Source organism: Pseudochaenichthys georgianus, chromosome 15 (assembly GCF_902827115.2).
Source record: "Pseudochaenichthys georgianus chromosome 15, fPseGeo1.2, whole genome shotgun sequence".
NCBI classification, from domain to species: domain Eukaryota; kingdom Metazoa; phylum Chordata; class Actinopteri; order Perciformes; family Channichthyidae; genus Pseudochaenichthys; species Pseudochaenichthys georgianus.
Window position 1 is genome coordinate 28,122,768 of NC_047517.1, and position 19,944 is coordinate 28,142,711.

Genomic DNA, 19,944 nt, shown 5'->3' on the forward strand with positions numbered 1-19,944 from the left:
ATACACTGCTCTGCAAACGACAAATTAGCCATCTTTTGCTGTCAACCAGTCGCGGTAGATTGTTGTATTTTGGATAACTTTTCCAAAAATAATAGCCTCTACGAAGTTGCTGAATAAAAACAATACCGAAAAAAAGGGAAACAATATCGTGGATTTTCATTAAATGATTTCAGCATTTTAAAATCATCTTCCCCCAAACGTCCTCATGAACAATGAGCTCAAATCGTTCCTGCAGTCACTCTCCGTCGGCGCGTTTGCCTGATGCGCAGCGCCTCCCCAACTGGTCCCTCACTTTGACAAATTCCTGGACGTGAGCGGGTCTGCTGGATGGCTTCTTGGTCGTAAAAATGATACCCTGAATGTTGTCGAAGTTGCCACATATTGTTTCTCTCCTCTGTTAGAGTGTGTCAGTTTGGAAGAACACAATGTGGTCATTTTGGAGCGTTTCCCTTTTTGCCTGCGTATTTCTGAACCCCTTTCACTCTAAGTTTGTGGCTCAAGCGGAAATAAGTTCTCTGAAAACAAACGACAGATGTTATCGCCTGGAGGTTAATCAGCTGGAGGCACTTGTAACCCGAGAATCAACGGAGGTCAAAGTCGACAGTAGTACTAAAGTTTTGAGCGCTTTTCAATCGAGAGAAGTCGTTGCTTTGAAAGCGAACGATGGCAAGCAAGTGGAGAAAGAAACACAGAGAGGACTTGAAAACGAGGCACTGATCGGCAACAAAACGGCACTAAACTGTCTGACCAGTCCCACAATACCTGGAAAAAAGTGTAATAACATTTCCGAGGACAACCAAGGACGACCTACAGCGAATATAGTGATAGAAAACTCATTTCCCGACACGAGAAAAAGAGTAAAAAGGGGTTTAAGTACACCATACGCCGAAAATGTGGATGGGAGTATTCATGGAGAAGCGCAGTCCACAGAGAGGTTTGTGGAGACTGTCCAGGGTGTTTCCAGCTCCCGACCCGAGTACCGGCGCACTGGGGACGAAGGCAGAGGGTCTAACCCGAGGCAAAGTGAGCCGCACCTGGACACGTCCACTTTTGCTCTATCGGGGGACTCTGCGCACAACCAGGCGATGGTGCACTGGTCCGGACACAACAGCAGCGTGAGTTTCAGTTTTACAAAAACAATTTATACCATGAAAGATTTAAGAAAACAAGTAATTTCCTCACACACTGTATACAACGCTATTTTATCTGTCCTAAATGCAGATTTAAAACATAAAACAGACACATGAAACTCCCATTTTTACGCACAGCTTTTCCTGCGCGTATGATGGGGATTCCCAAACTAGTTATTTCAGTCCTACATAGTTTTGAATTCAGCAATGTATTTTCTCTTTTCACCTTGTGTATTTTTTGTAATTGCATAGAGGTTTGTAAGCGGATTCCCCACCTGTTTGTGTGGACGCCTGGTGGATATGACTGTGCTTTATTTCAACATTTGTCGCCTGAACTTTGAATGAACAGTTTACCCTGCAGGTGCATTTATATGACACTGAACTGGGAAGGTGAAGGCATTTAGGCAGCAATCATAGGGCATTAATTATTTATGAAATAATCAAGTGGTGTCTCTCAGGAAGGTGCTGTAGCTACAATTAATATGGATTGTGTCCACCCTTTGACGCTGATGAGACACAGCCTGACCTTTTGCCAAATGCACCAGGCTTTTGTCATTGACATTTGACTCACACTTTGTTGATAGTCGTTTAATTGCCTGGATAAATGTTTGTTTTTAAAATGCTGCCAACCTTTGAACTTCCAAATGTGTTGATAGGAATGTGCAGAACTTTAATGGCTAACAAGACATTGCAGCAACCACCCAGATAACCCCTCCGCCCCTCCCTCTTACACATAGACAGACACACATACACGCCATTGTACCATCACAAAGACAAAGCCATGGCGATGTTATCTCCTACTTTACATATAAAGCATGACAACGTGTTGGTAGCTCCAGCATTTATCAGGTACACAGATCTTACAACTACTAACAGCCTTGTACAAAAGAAAGGATCTGCTCTGCCTTTTTACTGCAGGTAATTCAGATCACCTCAGTTCTGGGCAAAAGGGTGTGTGGCAGCAAAATGAATCTGGGAACACATCAGAAGGTTGTTGTGTCCCAGAAACACTGTGAATATTCATACATTATCCAAAAACAGATATCTATCTGGATGTCTTATTTAATTCATCCTCCATTTTCTTATCTGGTACATTTTCTGTTTGGTAACCTATGCACATGCATGTCATAACATTTGTCAGACATTGGCTGTTTTGATGTATTGCTGTGGATAGTCTCTATGGAAATACACAAGAAATGCAGATAATCAATTCTATATTGTGAAATATCTTTTGAGACGTCTTCACCAATGATGGCCTTTAGCTCTGCAGGACACTGTTCACTGGATCATTACTGATGGGCTTGTCACTGCAGCCAGTCAACATCAGAGATTTATACAGTCTGAACCCCTCTCCCAAAAGAATGAAGGAACTGCCAGGTTTAAATTGATGGCATTTCACGACTGGATGTTAGACCTCAGTCTATACTAGATGTAAATTACTGATAATAAATCCAATCGAAGAGGACCATTTGAAGGAAAATGACTTCGTTCCTGTGGTGTGGGGCAGCTCTATCAAATATTCACTTCAAGACGTTTCATGTGATCTGTCCAGGATGTAAAATCCCATGTGGAGTTAAATGAGAAAAATGTAGAAGGTGATGGTGGACGTGCCATGATTTCTATGATTGTCTGAAGTCCTTGATTGGACTGCGCATATTTTTTTTTTTTAAATGCATGCTTCTTAACTACATGTATTGATTGACTGCATGTTTTCCACATCTTAAATCTGCCCTGAATGTGAATGGGGAAGCAGATATAAAGATTAATGATTTATAATGATGTTTTTCCACAAATATGAGCAGAAAATAAACTAATTAAAAATACTAATAAATAAATACACTTGGCTGGTGATGTCCTTTTAAAGTAAATCCATATTTCAGTCTTTTTGCCTCACATGAGTGTTCAAGCTGTGATACCATGTTGGTTATCTTTATAAGCAGTCATCGCAGCACATCCAGCACTCAAGGGATGCATAGTCCCCCCTGCTACCCTCCTGAAGGCAAACAGTCTTAGTGTGCGAGCCAGCTGGTGGTCAGTGTTATTGGCAGCCAAATGATTTTAGGCTCCTGATTGACCAAGCTCCTCACGAACAGCTCACAAACTAGGACGCTATGTTGAAGCTGAGGACAGTTAATGAGCGTCTTTATTGACATCACGTCCCCCGAGCTTCTGCTGCAGAAATGCTCCTCTGTTGTTGTAACTAAGGTCTGCCTACCGTGAGAGTATGGATCATCTTTATTGGCCTTCTATTAAACTCTGGCATTGATGAGGCCAGCTGTTCTTCCTGGCTAAAGAGTGAATCTCGTAGTTTCTTTTGTCCGAGGATTCGAGAGTCAAACGGATCTGTCAGCTCTGCTATGTCGTCTTTGTCTGCTGCGACTGACTGGGAATCAGACATGCCTCCTGGGCCATGTTGTCTGCATGCTTAATCAGAATGAAGCGGTTATTGTTGTACATAATATCATCGGTATAAATAGACAATAAAAAAGAGGAAATGGCATGGCCCTAGGGGACACTTGTGTTTAAAATCGGTTCATTAGATAGACGTCCATTCCATTTAACATGCCAGAGCCGGTTGCATGTGAACTCCTTGATCCATAAAATCAAATGGAATTGGTTCCCAATTTACAAAGGCATTTGACCGGAGTTTGAGGGTGATGCAGGATGATGAACAATGTACTAAAAAGCTGCTTCGGTTGAGGTGTTCAAATTCAACAAAGGGAAAAAGTTTCAACGTGGTTTAGTGTTTATAGTTTGGGATAATGTTGCATTAATAAACTGGGTGAGTGCAGACCTCAGACCGACCCCTTGTTGTTGGAGGTAAAAGTCAAATAATGTTGAGTCAAAGGGGGCCAGAATGTGACCTTTCAAAACCTTTTATTCTTGCACTTTTCATCAGCATCTGTCCCCCTGCTTGCTAGCTAAGGGTATTGGATGAAAAAGTGGTTCACGGTGGAAGAATTCAGTACAAATTGTTTCTTCTCTGTGATAGATTTTGTATATAGCTGCAGCACCTCAGCATTTAGCCATTGTAAGCCTTTTCTAGAGGTTTTAAATATATCATTGTTAATACATCATCGGCTTCGACTGATTGTGAGGAAAGTTTCTGATATTTCCCTAAACATAGATTTTAGAGCTGTAGTCAATGGAAAAAGTTATTTCTTTGTACCAGCCATTTTTGTCCTCTAGCTGCTTTTCCCTTGGGGTGTCAGCACCATAAGTCTGTTCATTAATCGTGCCCGTCTCAAGCCTTTAGGGGTGCACTGTCCACTGATGTGATTGTAAGATGCTGATAGATACGGCCGAAATCCTGCGTGCTTTGTAAGAGGTATACTGCTGGTAACAACAGCAGAAACTATTTTGAGAAACTTGTTTGGGCGAGATATTAACATTTGCAGAGAGAAATACATCATTTGCTAACGGTTTTTTCATGGCACACAGCATACAAGTTTCTCTCTCTCTATAGTAATAATTCAGAGAAATCCCAGTTTTTACTCCATGCATGTGTGCCTTTTTTTTTTTCATGAATCATTTGCGCTCTGGGACCATAATGCATCGCATCAACAGCGGCTCTCAGCACTTCCTCTGCACTTAGATGGTAGTTTTGGCTCACAAAGTGCATTTTAAGCACCAAATAAAGGCCTGCCGCCAGTCGTGTGTTGAAGCTCACTGTCATTGCTTGATTTCTATCTGCCTCTCTATCATTCCCTCTCTCGCTGTTTAACACACACACACACAAACACACACACGCATACTTATTTCAATTTTAATCAAAGTGATAAAGCGGGTGCAGAATCATATTTGACAGTTTTGCATGTGATTAATTAGTTTAATAACTGTCGCAGTGTGGTAGTCACATACTACACCTGTGATTAGGTTATGAAAACAAATATATGCACTTTCTGATTGTGAAAATCAGAAAATTCAAATTGGGAGACAGTCTCTTTATTAATCATCACGGATAAATCGTTAACAAACTGCGACACTTTATGAAAGAAGTTGTTATGGCTAAAGGTCGTTTGTTCAGTTCATTACTCGAACCAAATCTTCCCGGTTTGGTGACATAATGCCTTGACACTCGCAGGGTCTTGAAGCAGCTTTTTGCCTGAAGCAACACAGCAGTTACTATCATGTTTAAAGATGACGGGGATTGCGCAGGTGGCAGTCGGCTTAAATAATGGGTTGACTTGGCAGTTCAGAGACAGGAAAGTATTAGTTGCAGGGGGAAATGGTTTTTCCTATCTAGTGGGATAGAAAGGGCCAAACTTAAAGCACCACACACACCGACAGACCGAGCAATCAATGGAGATGATTGAAAACTTCCAAACACAAAAATGACACATTTTGAAAACAATATACTCACTCAATGGTTTCCTGGAACAAACCCTCTAAAATGTATGATGGTTTTTGCTTTGAGCAAAACAAAAGCTAAAGATATTGAGTGATTGTCAAAATCTGAAGCTATATAAATGGAAAAAAGGAAATAAACTGAATAGTCAGCAATTTAGAAATGATGACAAAATAATCATCAGTAAAGAAAAGACTTGACAGTAACTATAATCATCACTTAAAAAAACGTCATTATTGTATTGGATTTGAATTGATAAGGAAATTATTAAAATTACTTGGCATAACTCTGTATGAATATTATATTACTAAATCATAAAGACTGGTTATTTTTAAAAGAACCTTTTTTGATTATATTTCCTAGCATTTCTACCTTGTTTTGGTGTACACTCTTTTTATTTCTTAAAATGGCACAATTTTCCACACACAGATGATCAAATTGAAATTATAATTCTAGTTATAATAGGGTGCTTCTGTTGCCTTTCTTTACCCAAACACGTTTATTTCTGATATGGAGATGTTAGAGTAACTCTTTAAAAAGTGTGTATGACCTGCTGCCGCTGTGTACAACAGAACAATTCAATTAGGTGTGACAAATACATGAATATGTTGTCAAATTGCAATCTCAAAGTTTAAACGACTAAAAACCTCGAAATGTGACTTTATTCACAACTGAGGTGTAAGGCAACATTTTTAATTGGTTTTCCCACAATAGCAACCACCAGAGCCTTTTTATGGTAATGTTTTGCAGTCAAAATACTAACTGGCGGTGGCCTTGCTGGTTAGATAGAGTTATACTTTTCTTGAAACTCTGTGTTTTAACTTTATTAACATTAATCAGAACCACATGATTCCCAATCCAAAAACAAAGTGCTTTTGTTTCCTCAACCTAACCACATTCAATTGTGCATTGAACACCCCACTGCTGCCAGATATAACATTCAGATCCATAAGAGACATCATTAGATTTTTCCCTGTGGAGGGAAGCACTTTGGCCTCTCTGAACTCTTATGTTTTGTGGCTGACCAAGAATGCAAGATGAAAAATAAAGTGTTGTTTTTTTGTTTTCTACTAGTTGAACCCAACACCATGGTTAAAGTAATGAACATATACCGACTGCTTTCACATAACTTTGCATTCACTTTGTTTGGTTTGAGTTTTTTTGCTGTGTTTTTAACACAGAACATAACAAAGATAGTCAATAAAATCCAGTGCAGGAAGAGGCCACAGAAAACCACTTATTTGAAGCCCCTACTTGCAAATGTTTACATTGAACAGTGTTGAAGGTATCACAATTAATACACATAAAAAATATCTTAATAACAGTACATTAATAAGAACAAGGTATAAAAAACAACAATGGCGATAAGATAACCTTTGTCAGATTCACTGGAACATTTGACCAACCTTTTATCAGTGGACTCTTTTCAAATGGGACAAAAACAAAATGTAACCTTTCCAATTGGCTGGAAGACCTACCAGTGTTGCAACACTGACACCCTCCAACTTTCACACCTTCCTAGGCTTCAAATCACTGCAAGAATATTGTTCTTTGTTGCACGGAAACGTATTAAACTGTAATTTGTAGGATCAATATCAACTCATATCACTGATGTTGGGGGGTGTGGACAGATGTTTGTAGTGATCTCGCAGCATTATTCGTATAGGGGGTCGTTTTAGCTAGAGGGCTCTTTCTTTTCAAATTCTCAATTTGGACCCACTGTTGCCTTTGGCTCCAGCTCAGACCCCCGCGGGCAAAAGCCGAGCCATTAGGAGCCAAAGCTGTGAAGGAATAAATGAGACGAGAGAAATGTCTGAGTGGTGTTCTGCTCAAAGTACTCCGAAATGCTAACTATAGTTCAAATTAATCAAAAACCTGTTCCTTTTGCAAAGATGTGACATTATCATATTTCACCCTGCTACATTTCCAATCTCTGTAGTCGTCCATGCCTTAATGAGTAACAGGGCTACACAGATTAACAAAAGTAAATAAGTAAGTACCTGGAACGCTAAGTATGAGCAAACAATAGTGGCCTCGAAAAGTAAAAACAATAGTAAAACAAAAATGCTAATGTTTGATTGTTGTCTCTCCACACCACTTACAATGCAGCAAATTAATTGGAAATTGCACGGGATGTGACTGAAACTTTGCCAAATGTGTCAAAACATTCAAATTAGTTCTGAATTTGCCATCAGATTTGTCCTTAGATGCGTGCCTTTTGTACAAAACAGTGTGCTGTGATGTCAACATATAAACACAAACCGTGTATATATCTATACATACTCCATTAAACATTTTTCATTTACTTCTTACCCCAAGCTTTCTTTAAAGAAATTAAGCAATCACAATCTTTTATCCCACTAATGGCAAACAGCACATTTAATGTGTATTGTTGTTAGCAGCAGAGACATAACATCTCCTCTCAATGTGTTTGAAGTGAAACCCTCCTCTATTCAGCCCATTTAATTAAGTCCCCCCCCCCATAATGGCCTGAATTGATTGCTGAAACCCGCATTAGGGCAATATGACCAAAGCTCAGGAGTCAGGAGGATAAGTAAACAGCAGACAGCAGACTAATGCACCGGGGACATTTCGCTGGGTTTTACTTGATGAAAGCAGCCTCCCCAGAGTATGTTTTCACCCACACAAGTACAGGCAATCAATTGGACCTCAGATAAGATGCGGACAGAGTTAGGCCTCTCTTCGACCGCATCATTTCTTTTGAATGACGTTTGTCTTTTCTGCTAAGTGCTTTACTTTAGAGGCGTCTTCGCAGAGCCACATGTTGTGTTTTTATCCCCTCGCCTACTTGCAGTGCACCTTGATTTTGCCCTCATCGCTGACAAGCCTTAAAGACATTTATGCAAATGCGCAACCAATACTGTATTTCTTTTCTCCGCAGGTGTTTGCATCTGATAATTTGTAATGGATGCATGAATATATTAATCTTATGAGAGAGAACATTTATATCACTGTGTTGGGTGTGTTGTGACACATACACTCACTTTATACACAGATGACTTTCTCCACTATTAAGTGGGTTTTTGGCCTAACAAAGGACATAAACCAATATTTTTTCTTTTGTTTGGCTTGGGAGCTTTTCCTCATTATTAACAAGATATAAAACATAAAAGTAATAGACCAATTCAAACCTCACATGTTGTCAGTGGGTGTAGAAGATCTGGGACGTTAATTAGCTTGTTGATTTAAAGATTCAAACAGCCTTTCATTTCTTGCCCTCGGCTTCTGTCTTTATTCTGTTAATGAAGTTGAGGATGTAATGAGCTTAACAACAAATGAAACAGGTTTTATGTTTGTGTCCTCAGAATTGCGTCTGCTTTCAGGCCAGTGAAATTCAGAGTAGTGAGGTGAACAATGGAGTCCCAGTTAGCTCCTCTCACATTGATATGCCAGCTTTTGGTGTCTGATAATGGCCCGGATGCATTAGGGGCCCCGTGGATCTGCATTAGTTCACTTGGCTCTTCCCACTACCTTTTTCACCCCGCTTCCTCTTCCAAACCACTTCTTCCGCTTCTTATTCAAAGTCGTAATGGCAGAGAGTCAATTTAGGGTAATTTACGCTGGGACACATCACAAAATTATGTAAAAGCTGGGCAACACCCCAATCCGGCCCATTACAGACTTAATTTGCCCTCAAAAATAGAGTTTTTTATTCTGTACGCATTTTAGGATGTGATCATCAGTGATGTAAGGATGATGTCTTAATTATTGAATTATATTGTTTTTATTTTCTTTGATTTGTTATTTGTAATGGTAAGCACTGCTGATATTTAATCAGATTTACATTTTCTTTTAATTTGATCTTTATTGTTGATAGGTTTCTTTAAATTTGACACAACATTGTACATTTTTGTACTACCATTTCATTTACTTACTGGTCTACATATACACCAAATATGTAATGAGCCCCAATCAGTCCACACTAGTCTTTGTTACACATAACTTGAGTGTGTTGTTTATTTAACATGCTAACTTGTCTCAGTGAAGCTGTTGCGACCTGGCTCAGCAACAAAAAGGAGACACAACAAGTCAACGGGTAGAAAAAGGTGTTTATTTGCACAAACAAGTCAAATGAAGTATTGGGTATACTCATCAGAGCCGGGTGCCTGCAGGAGAAAGCAGAGCGAGAACAGAGAGGAGCAGAGAGGCTTCAAATAGCTGCAGGACACCAGACCCAGGTGCCCCGAGTTACTGCAATTACTGGAGCCAATGCAGCACAGACAGAACAGCCACACCCTCTCTACTGATGGACCCACAGGGGCATCACAGAAGGGGGTCCACGACAACCCAACATCCTTCTTCTTAACTTCAGCTTTTTTACTTTCCTTCTTAGGACTGGAGGACGCTCCTCCTCCGCCACTGTTTTCGAACTCTTGCCTTGCGATTTCGTACTGCTTCTTCGCCACTTTCTGTTTTTTATTCTCATTATTATACATTTTTAAAATATAATTTGTATTATAATCCTCATGGTCTAACTCCCTAGAAAACAAAACAACTCAAAAATGGCACAGACAAAAAGCCACTTACTATACACCTAAATCTAGCCACTCCCGGTAAATAAAAGAGCACCTGCACTCAAGGCTAAGTTTCAATTAAATCTTTTGACAGATTCGATACACACCTTTTAACTTTGTTTATAAAATCTAATAAGGTGACAAACACTGACCCACAGACAGCTGACAAGGAGCGATGGCATATTTGGGTGAAAGCCAGCTTATGAAAGCTTATATTTAAGACATGATTTAATTAGTGTCGACACATTTCAGCGAATTGTCAGGCGTTTTGATGTGGTGGTTATACTCAGAGGAGGTAAATAGACAAGGGTTACTCCCGGGAGATGGCTCTGTGTATGAATGTGTTTACCCCACAGTACAATATATAGAAGCTTATGTGTATTCATGAGAATGTAAATGTGTATCATTTCAGCTGTGAACTTTTCACTGTGTGCTAAAGGTAAAGGAAATAGAAGAATGTGCCAATGCTTTTTTTCCTTTTATTACAAAGAACTTCACATCACTCACTGTTCTCAACTTTGGGGGTCCCTTGGAAATTAATTTGGATCCTTCATTTGGCCCCTCCGGCTCGGTTCAAAAACAGTGCCAGAGCTACATGAAAGTGGCGGTATTTCTGAAGATTGCTACTACTTCCCCTTGTGTGTAACTCCTAAGAAGGAAAGAAACAGCAATCTAGAGGTGTGATTATTAGAGTAAGGGTCTCTTTTTTTCCCTTGACTACCCAATTAAGCTGACATGTTCTTGAAAGCTGCCATCTTGATGATGCTTTAGTGAGGGCTACAGATTTCATTCGGAGCGTGCTGTTGGCGAGTACAGTAAAACTGCACTGATGTGAAGCAACAGTCTTTTTCATATTTCTTAATCGCCATATTGCAGTTCATAGAGAGGATTCATGCCTAAATTGCGAGCTGTGTAGAAAAACCTCTGCCCACCAACATGGGGTTGAAATGCCTCTCACGTCCCACTGAAGCACTTTAAACATTTGAGAATTTCTCTTTAAAAAAAAAAAACAGATGGATATGTAATTTCTAAATATTTGATTTGCTCCAGCAATCTGTGTGTGTGAATGTGCTTCATGCTTGTGTAGCGTGTAGGTCTGTGTGTGGATGAGACGTGTGTCAAGCCGATGCATTATATCACAATTACATCATGGATGTAATGCTTTGTTGCCATGGAGGCAGTCTATGCAGCCATCTTTAAGAGTTGATACCTTTCCATGGCCAAACAGCTTGTGACTTCGCCTTTAATGTTTGTTTTCCTCTTTTTCTAAGTGCAGTTCCTTATGAAATATATAAACAGCAGAAAACAGTATACCTGCAGAGCCTGTTTTTAAAACTAAGAAAGGAAAAAAGACAGAGAGATTGAAAGAATGATAGAAAGAAAGTAAAAATGAATAAAGCAAAAGAGGGAAAGAAAGCAGCAAGAATGAAACTTTATGATAAAAGGATGACTAACCCAACTCCTCGGAGGGGGAGCGCCAATCCGAAAAATGATTGGTTGACTTTCCCGGGGCAAAGCTCTCTTTGCTCACATCAATAAAACATAAACATGAATAAATGCACTGCTTTTGGCCTTCCAGGGTCCTTACTTAATTTCATGTATGCAAGTGAGCGACGATATGCATGGAAAAGTATATTTACCTAGAAGGCTCAAAAATTATTCTGGAAACCATTTTGTGTTTGCTTGTTCCCAGCATTTACATAAGTGCAGGGCTGCACCACAAACTCTCAGAATTTGAGTTTTAATATTCTTCTATATTTGTTGGGTCCTTAATATAGTTTAAACCACGCATCTGATGTGCATGTGCTCTCCTTCGGCATTTGCATGTAAGTAATTGCTCCTTATTGACTTGAGCCCTGATGCACAGCTATCAATAATTTGAAGACGTGGGGACGCACAGTTTTCAGTGATGTACCCTTGATGTATCCACTTACAGGCAAATCAGCCAAGCAGTCATCTGCCTCACTAGTCTGTTGGTCCCCGAGGTAGATCTTCCCTGACCCATATCAACGGGTCAGCTTTTGTTAATGAGCCGACTGAACAAAAACGTTAATAACATTTAAGACGGAGCTTCTAATGACAATTACAGCTCGGGTGCTGAGGGGCTTTGTTATCAACTTCTGTCATTCGGGGCTATTTTTGGACGTTGTTTTACGTTCTCAGTTAAATTAGTTAGCATTTGATTAAATTGGATCCTTGTGCAAGTGATTGAACCCCATAAAACTGTGAACATTTATTCGTTGTTCACTCAGTTAATTTGCAGTGTGCAGTATTTGAATCCCTTTGGTTGGGAATGAGGCGCTTCTAGTTTGACACTGATGTAGTCAATTCAAGATTCAATTTACCTTGTATTATTTATACAGTCCCATGGCACAGAGTCATTGCTGTTAGCAACAGAGAAGTGAAGAAACAAACGATCGACAGTTGTGCTGAGTTTTTTCTCTCGTATCTAGTTTTCAAAGCAGGCAATTAGGTCTAACATCACAGCCACTTAACTAAGTCGGCTCTCTAAATTGATTCAGACTGCAGCGTTGGACCTTGCAGACATGGTGCATTTAGTTATGCAAATGCTTATCTCTCTGTGTGATTGGTTAATTAACCTGTAATGCAGATAGTCCCAGTCATGCACATTGGCCATTTGATGGCCAAATTGTGGGTCAATTGGGTTTTTAACATTTCCAAAGCAGGCTTAGAGGCACGTCTTTGTTCCTCCGAGTCTTGTGTGGCTTTTCTCGGCTTAATGACTTCTTCCATGGATCCCATAAGGTTAATGTGTTTAAACTCACTGTAATTGAGCTTTTGACCTATCTTTCAGGCTTTATATAGAATGTGTCATATTATGCTATGTTCCTGCTCCCTGATTGTTATAATCTACCATTCCTTCTCCCTCCCTTCATGCCCTGCCCTCCCTCTCTTCCCCAACCCCCCTCTTTATCCTGAGTTATGAGCATCCCCATGGGAAGTCATTTATAATGCCATTGGAGTGACAATAATTCGCTTGCACACCATTTCACTCTGCCCTCTGTGCCTTGGCAGACTTTTATGGGCCAATTTTTGTTTTCCCAGAAACACATCTTCCAACCACCCTCAGAGAACACGCAAAAGCATTTAGCCAAAACAGGAACTGGACGTCATCCAATGAGTAAAATAAGTGACATAACATCTTCCAAAAACCACATTTGAGACCTGCAGCTACTTCCCTAATTTGAAGGTAAAAGAAAGACAGATGAAAAAGGGAAGGAGAGAGGTTTGTTCGCGGCAGCTGTTGACTGCATTTATTTTTGTATTGTTCAGTGCACAATTATGATAAGATGTTGCTGTTATGTAGGTATCATTCCTCATGAAGAACAGACACAATTTCTGACAGCACACATGGGTTTTCTTTAGTTCCTTCTAATAGCAGACTGACATCTCCTGACAACATGAGGATCCCTTGTCATTGGGAGAACATGCTGTATGACGCTGGTATTTATTAGTAAAGGGATGTAGCAGACATGTTCATTCATTCCACGCCATTAGGTATAGACAGGTGCATTCTGGGGAGGCACTTACTGTACTGTATGCAAAAGCTTTTTAGTGCAAGCGTTGGTATGTAATTAAGCATGTCTGTTTTGATTATGTTGTAGGTGATCCTGATCTTGACTAAGCTGTATGACTTCAACCTGGGGGCTGTTACTGAGAGCTCACTGTGGAGGTAAGTTTGTGTTTGATCATTGCTATTTTTACCTTTTCCATCTAAATCGAAAGGTAATGGCATCGTGGCAAGGATTTATAAATATGCAAAAGCACAGGCCTAAAAACAATAAGGATAATGTATTCATGGAGAGCACAGTATTGTGTTAGTGTGATTTATAGTGTTCTCACTCACTATATGAACAATGGAGTTACACTTGGAGCCAATATAGAGTATTTTAATAAAGCAATATGAAGCAGTTCAGAATGAAGCATCCTCTTCTTTGCTTCTTTCAGTCCTAAAAATAAACAACCCAACTAAGAAAAACCCTTTTACAACCACCCCCCACTTTATTTCCTGTCCATCATCAGCGCAGAAATGAATGATAAACCAAAAACTAGTTTATTATTCTTTCTTTTGTGTCTCTTTTCCTCTGACCTAGAAACTTCCTGATGGAGTTTTCTGATTGATTGTTATCCATAACCTTTTGTTCCAGAAGCAATTGACATGCAATTGCTTCTGTATAGCCGTAGTAATTCTATTCAGTATGTACTGAGAGGTGAGTTACAGTGCCCTGTCAGATCATAAATAAGAATTGAATTCATTAAGTATTATACCACAGAGGCCAATCCAGCCCTCTGATTCTGAGCGGCTTTTTTCTCACCTCTCTCATCCTGCAGAGAACTCATTTCATTCTGAAATACACGTGAAAAAGAGACCATCAGACTGCCAAGCATAGAGTTTCAAATTAATATCTGTTTCACCAGAGGCGCCGCTAAGATTTACATCCGAGTTGACACGTTTTGATATCCCATATTGTGTACAGGAGGTCTTCCATCATCAAGGTGTCTGCTTAACAATAGCACCACGAGTAAATTAGAGTGCACCTCAGGGGGTGAACAAACGCTCTTAGTATGAGTATTAGGAAAGCAGAGATTTGGATGTTATGAAAAGAAACACGAGTAAATGATTTCTGTGATAACAAAATAAATGATTTATGACTACAGCTCCGGGCCACTGTTGGTGGCTGAACGCAATATGCAGATCAATGGGTGACTTGCACAATCTGAACACACATGGAGTCCCTTTGTGTATTTAAAAGGCTACCCTTTGTGCTTAAGAAACTTCACGATATAATGACATCATTTAAGAGGCTTTTTTTCCCACAGCCTCAATCAAAGATAAGCGATATAAGTACTAACAAAAATGTGTTGAGTGGTAAGTCTTTGTAAGCAATGTCAACACAAAATGGGACGATTCAGATTAATGCACAGACAATGGCTGCAGACACTCGGTATCTATCCAATTATGCAGTGAAATTACATTTAGAGGCACTCAGGTAGAACTGTGAGCGTGGAGTGGCTGTTTGTGGCGAGGAGAAATATGAAGATCAAGATGACAAACACATCTAATCTTGTCATGGGATGCATGGAAGGAACAGGCAGGCAGTTGTATGAAGCGTGATAATGTGAACACGATGCAGACCTAATTGTCTAAATCAAGTGTAAAGCCAGGCCATTTAGCTAATCGACAAATGTGTGACTTATTGTCATTCCTTTCTTTTGTTTTGATCTGCTTTAAAAGACTACTTAAACCTGTGTTTGATAGTTTTGAAGGTTATTGTTTTGCACCACAGTAACATAAATTGGCATCCCCTGCAGATGAAAAGAAAACCGAAGACAAGTATAAAACTAAGTTGTTAAAAGAAGCCTCTAATTAAAGAGTTTTGTCTCTGCTCTGGTAAGGATTCAGTATTATTTACATTACCGTTGACCATATTCTTAACCATACCTGAGGTTCAGAAATTAATTTCCTAACTCGCTGGCAGATGCTGGTTTCATTACATGTCAGTGTAGCATAACATTCAGCTGACAAAGACTTTCTTGACATGTGTAAAGTGAATGTTAAAGGTAGGGTAGGTAAGAATGGAGAAACCAGCTCGAGTGCGCTAGAATTTGAAAGTATACAATTGGAAAAAATCTGCCTCTTCCTTCAGACTTCCTTACAGAGCCCCTCCTCCAACACACACAGACACGCGCACATGACCAATGAGGGCACAAGTTTGTGCACAGATGGAATGCTGACAGGCAGGTAGGCCATCCAATTATTTTAGCAGGGCCGGCTAAAATGATTGGTCGTGCTTTTTACAGCAAAGCATTTAATATATTCATTGCTATCGGGATGTTAAAAGCATTCCATGGAATATAACAAAAAGTGTTTCTGAAGTGAATCACCTACCCCACCTTTAAATCTTTATTATGTGTTTGTCAAACTCAGTCTCATGTCATTTCGTGTTCACCAACACGATTTTCCCCTTTTTTTCGTGTTGCACAGCACGATTTTAAAAGCAATGTATTTCTACTGGTAATGTGTTTCGTGTCTGCAGCACGTCTTTTTCTCCGGTCGGGTTGTGGAAGACCGGAAGCTGTGTGGTTCATAAAAACATGTTCTTACTCAATATCAAGCCACAATTATTGCTTTTATCTTAAATCGTATAATTTCTGACTTTTGTTGCTGTCTGTGAGGAAAATAAATGGGGCTCATAACACACTGTTATTTACTCACCAATAACACACAATTATCCTTGCTTTTATTTATTGGTTTAATTCCATAATCTCTGGCTTTTTTGGCGTCCGTCAGGAACTGAATTTCAAAATAAAAATAACCGGAAACAGACGTAGGCATTTCGAGCGATTACCCAAGATCCTCAGCTAGAGCCGGCACGACCCATTAAGCGACATAAGCGGCCGCTTAGGGCCCCGCAGCCACTAGGGGCCCCCTAGCAACAAAAACAAATTAATTAAATGTTTTTTTATTTTTTTTATTTAAACAAATAAATAATCTCAGTACACAGTCGCCGTGATAAGTATGTTTAACTAATTGTGTTAATATGCCTAGATTGCCTACTCTCAAAGTCATGTATTATATTATTGAGTCAATAATATAATACATTAACCGTGCTTTACCTGAACCTCATCATGACACAAGAGAGAACGGCAGGATTGTAATTTCCCGTGTTCAGTGAATGCAACAGAGGCAAGACACCAGACCAACCAGAGAGTTGAATGGAAATAAACATCTGTCTTATTGGCTGACAGGTACCTATTCTGTGAGCTGTGACAATGTTTAAAATAAACTGTCAGTCGGACTCAGAGTTTTTGAAGATGGACACCAGAAAACATTTTCTTAAAAAATACGACAATTCTCAAGTGGTGGCTCACACAACAACCCCAGAGCCACCACTTGAGCCAGGTAGGGCCGTATCCAGGATTTCCTAAATACAGAGGTCCAAACATGTTAGGGGGGTTCGGGGGATACCCCCCGAGATTTTTGGGATTTTCATGATCTACTTAGGTGCTTTTTAAGTCCTGTGGGGGGTCACAAATTGGATAATATATTGATTTCAAACCATGTCAGTGGGCTGACAATGTCAGCATACATTATTTTTGAAAGTGTAATACATAAGAATCAGTTGATTGTTACGATCTGGACATGCAGAAGAGGCTAAAATGATCACAACACATTGTCAACATTCACTTTCTATGTCTCTCTCCTTTCCGTAACCTACAGCCTCTCTTCCACCTTCTTTAGTCTCTCTGTCTTCTTCCTGTTCATTACTCTCTCTGTCCTCTACCCTTTCTCTTTGTTCAATCTCTCCCTCGTTGTTCACTTTTTGCTCCTCCTCACTTGTCGCTCCTGCCAGTGAATTAAAAGCAATTCAGCCATTTAGTTCATTTCACTTGTTTGTTTGCATTATTTTTTTTTATTTAAATCTGTTTTGTTTGATTCTCAAAAGAGAGCAAAGATGTAAGCAAACGGTGTTGTATACAATTGTATGTTATTATGACATAACTGCAATAGATGTATGTTGTTTTAAAATTATGCCTATTGTTATAGATAAACAGATAGATAGATGGGGTTATTAAGCCTACATTCTTTTTGTGTGACTGTACCTGCAGTTCCTCCCCTCACTTTCTCTCGTTCTCTTTCTCTCTGCCTGTCCTGTCTCTTCCTTACCAACGCTGAGCTTCAACTGACGTAGTCTTTTCATTATATCTGAGTCAGTGTAAAAAGAAAACAATACAATGTTATATTTTCAATGTTTTACTCAAATTGAAATGAAAGAAAAGCATTACAACGTTTGTTAAAAGGTAATCCTTCTGACATTGGATGAATGTAATTAACTTTAGCTCTCTAGCTCGTTTATTCAACCCTGTCTCCTAAAAATTACGTTCCCACAGAACTAAACTGCATTCTCAATTACGTTTAGCAAGAAACGTATTTTCTCCCACGTTACGTTCGTTATGAACGTATCTCAAATACGTTTATTTTCTACATATCTTCTAGAAACATATTTTCTCCCACGTTACGTTTGTTATGAACGTATCTTAAAGGTGACATGTCATGCTTTTCCGGTTATTGCCCGTCCCCTTGTGTCTTATGAAGGTTTTTATGCATGTAAACGGTCTGCAGAGTCAAAACCCTCAAAGTACACCATGTAGGGAGTAAAACTCTAAAACAGAAAATACCTCCCCAAAACGCCTCGTTGGAGATACGTCACTGTCCATTTGATTCTTCCGGGTACATCATGATGTCATGTCGTCACCGGAACGAAATGGACCAATCCGTGGCGCCGTTACGTTACGTCCGCGGAGCCGTTACGTTAAGCCCCCGCTGATTGGTCCAAATTGACCAATCCACGGACTTCCTCACACACTCAGTGCATGCAGTTCTGCTGATTTCTCCTCCCTGGCTGCAGGCTGATAACAGACAGTTGGGATCGTGGCGAAATTCTCACATTCTCACAGAGTTTATCAACCTTTTTCTTACTCAATATCAAGCCACACTTATTGTTTTTACTTCGGCTGTGACTTTGTGTGTGCTCAGGGTGAGTTTGGCTGTGTTTCGCTGTGTATCGCTAAACAAGGAAATCACACCTCCACGGAGCTCAGCGCGATTCACAACGTCCCGACTGGTCCCGACCAATCGGAGCACACTGGGCTCACAGGGAGGGGGGGGGGCAAGAGCTGCAGCGAGCCGTTTAGTGGAGAGAGTGAATACACATACTTTACAGAGATGCTGTATGCGAAACCAATGTGAGTTTGGAAAATTGCACAGTATAAATCTATTCTAGTAGACCTCAACAATGGAATTATGATCAGTGGAAATGGCCATGACATGTGACCTTTAAATACGTTTATTTTCTACATATCTTTGCTATTTATTGTCTTGCTTATAATAATGATAATAGTCATTTATAAATATCATTTTAGAGCACACATTTGAAATCAGTAGGCGAGGCTGTAATTTTGGACGCTGTTACTCTCATGAGCGAGGCAGAAAATAATAGTTTTAACATGCCAAAAAGCTGCTCTGTCGTTTATTGCACCTCAAACATTAAAACAAATCCAGTTACGTGTTTCTGTACTTCCTCTAAGAAGAAAGGACTGTAACAGAAGATCTCTGTGACGCCAGATGTGGTGTTGTTAATGCGATATGATATCCGAAAAAAAATTCAGTTTAGGGTGGCCGAAGACACTACACTACCCATAATCCCCAGCTATCGTTTGGGACTACAGTCCCGTTGACAAACCCCGTGATTAATCTTCAAGCTCTGTGATTGGTTGTTGGAGTGGCAGTGCGCCAAGGTTACGCCGAGCGTCAAGCTCTTTGAAATAGAACGAAACCACGTCAGACTATTCAAAACTGGACTTGAACGCCCCCCGAGAACTACACATGCTGGCTATTGGGTTTCGCAACATGTTCTCTATGGCACATCTCTACTGGGAATTGTAGTTTTAAAAGACGTTTTCGTTTTTCCAAAAATTAGAAGTTGACAGTATTAAACTGTGTACAGCCCTGGAGGTTTAGGCGATAGGAAACACATTGGTGTGTACACATTTAAAACATGTAATTACTACATGGGTGAAAATTGCTTGTATCCATAATGGGCAGCATTAATATATATTCTACTCCACTACAATTCAGAGGTTAACCTGGTATTTTTACTCCACTACATTTACTTTAGTAACTCTGCAGATTCTGATTAATGATGTGAAATATAAACAACCTTTAAAGCAGACTTTAGTTACACCTGAGTAAAATTCAGGGAAAGGTGATTGTCAAGTGCCAACAATCAGGAGAGATATTTGATCTACCAATTGGATCAAATATAAAAGACAGCCAAATTAGTGTTGATACTGCAAGGAGACGTATTTTGTGAAAAGAAATGCAAGGTGTTGTTTAATTGTTTATATA

General features: G+C 39.7%; 1 protein-coding gene across 2 annotated transcripts in view; it reads left to right on the top strand.

Annotated features, from left to right (window-relative positions):
• Positions 1–282: 282 nt before the first annotated feature.
• Positions 283–19,944, top strand: part of sorcs3b (sortilin related VPS10 domain containing receptor 3b) — a 49,418-nt gene continuing 29,756 nt past the window's right edge. For both annotated transcript variants that reach the window (XM_034101345.1, XM_034101346.1), the window contains exons 1-2: positions 283–1,115; positions 13,640–13,707. In XM_034101345.1, the coding sequence (XP_033957236.1) occupies positions 426–1,115; positions 13,640–13,707 (758 nt within the window). In that variant the 5' untranslated portion in view covers positions 283–425. The remainder of the gene's footprint in view (positions 1,116–13,639; positions 13,708–19,944) is intronic.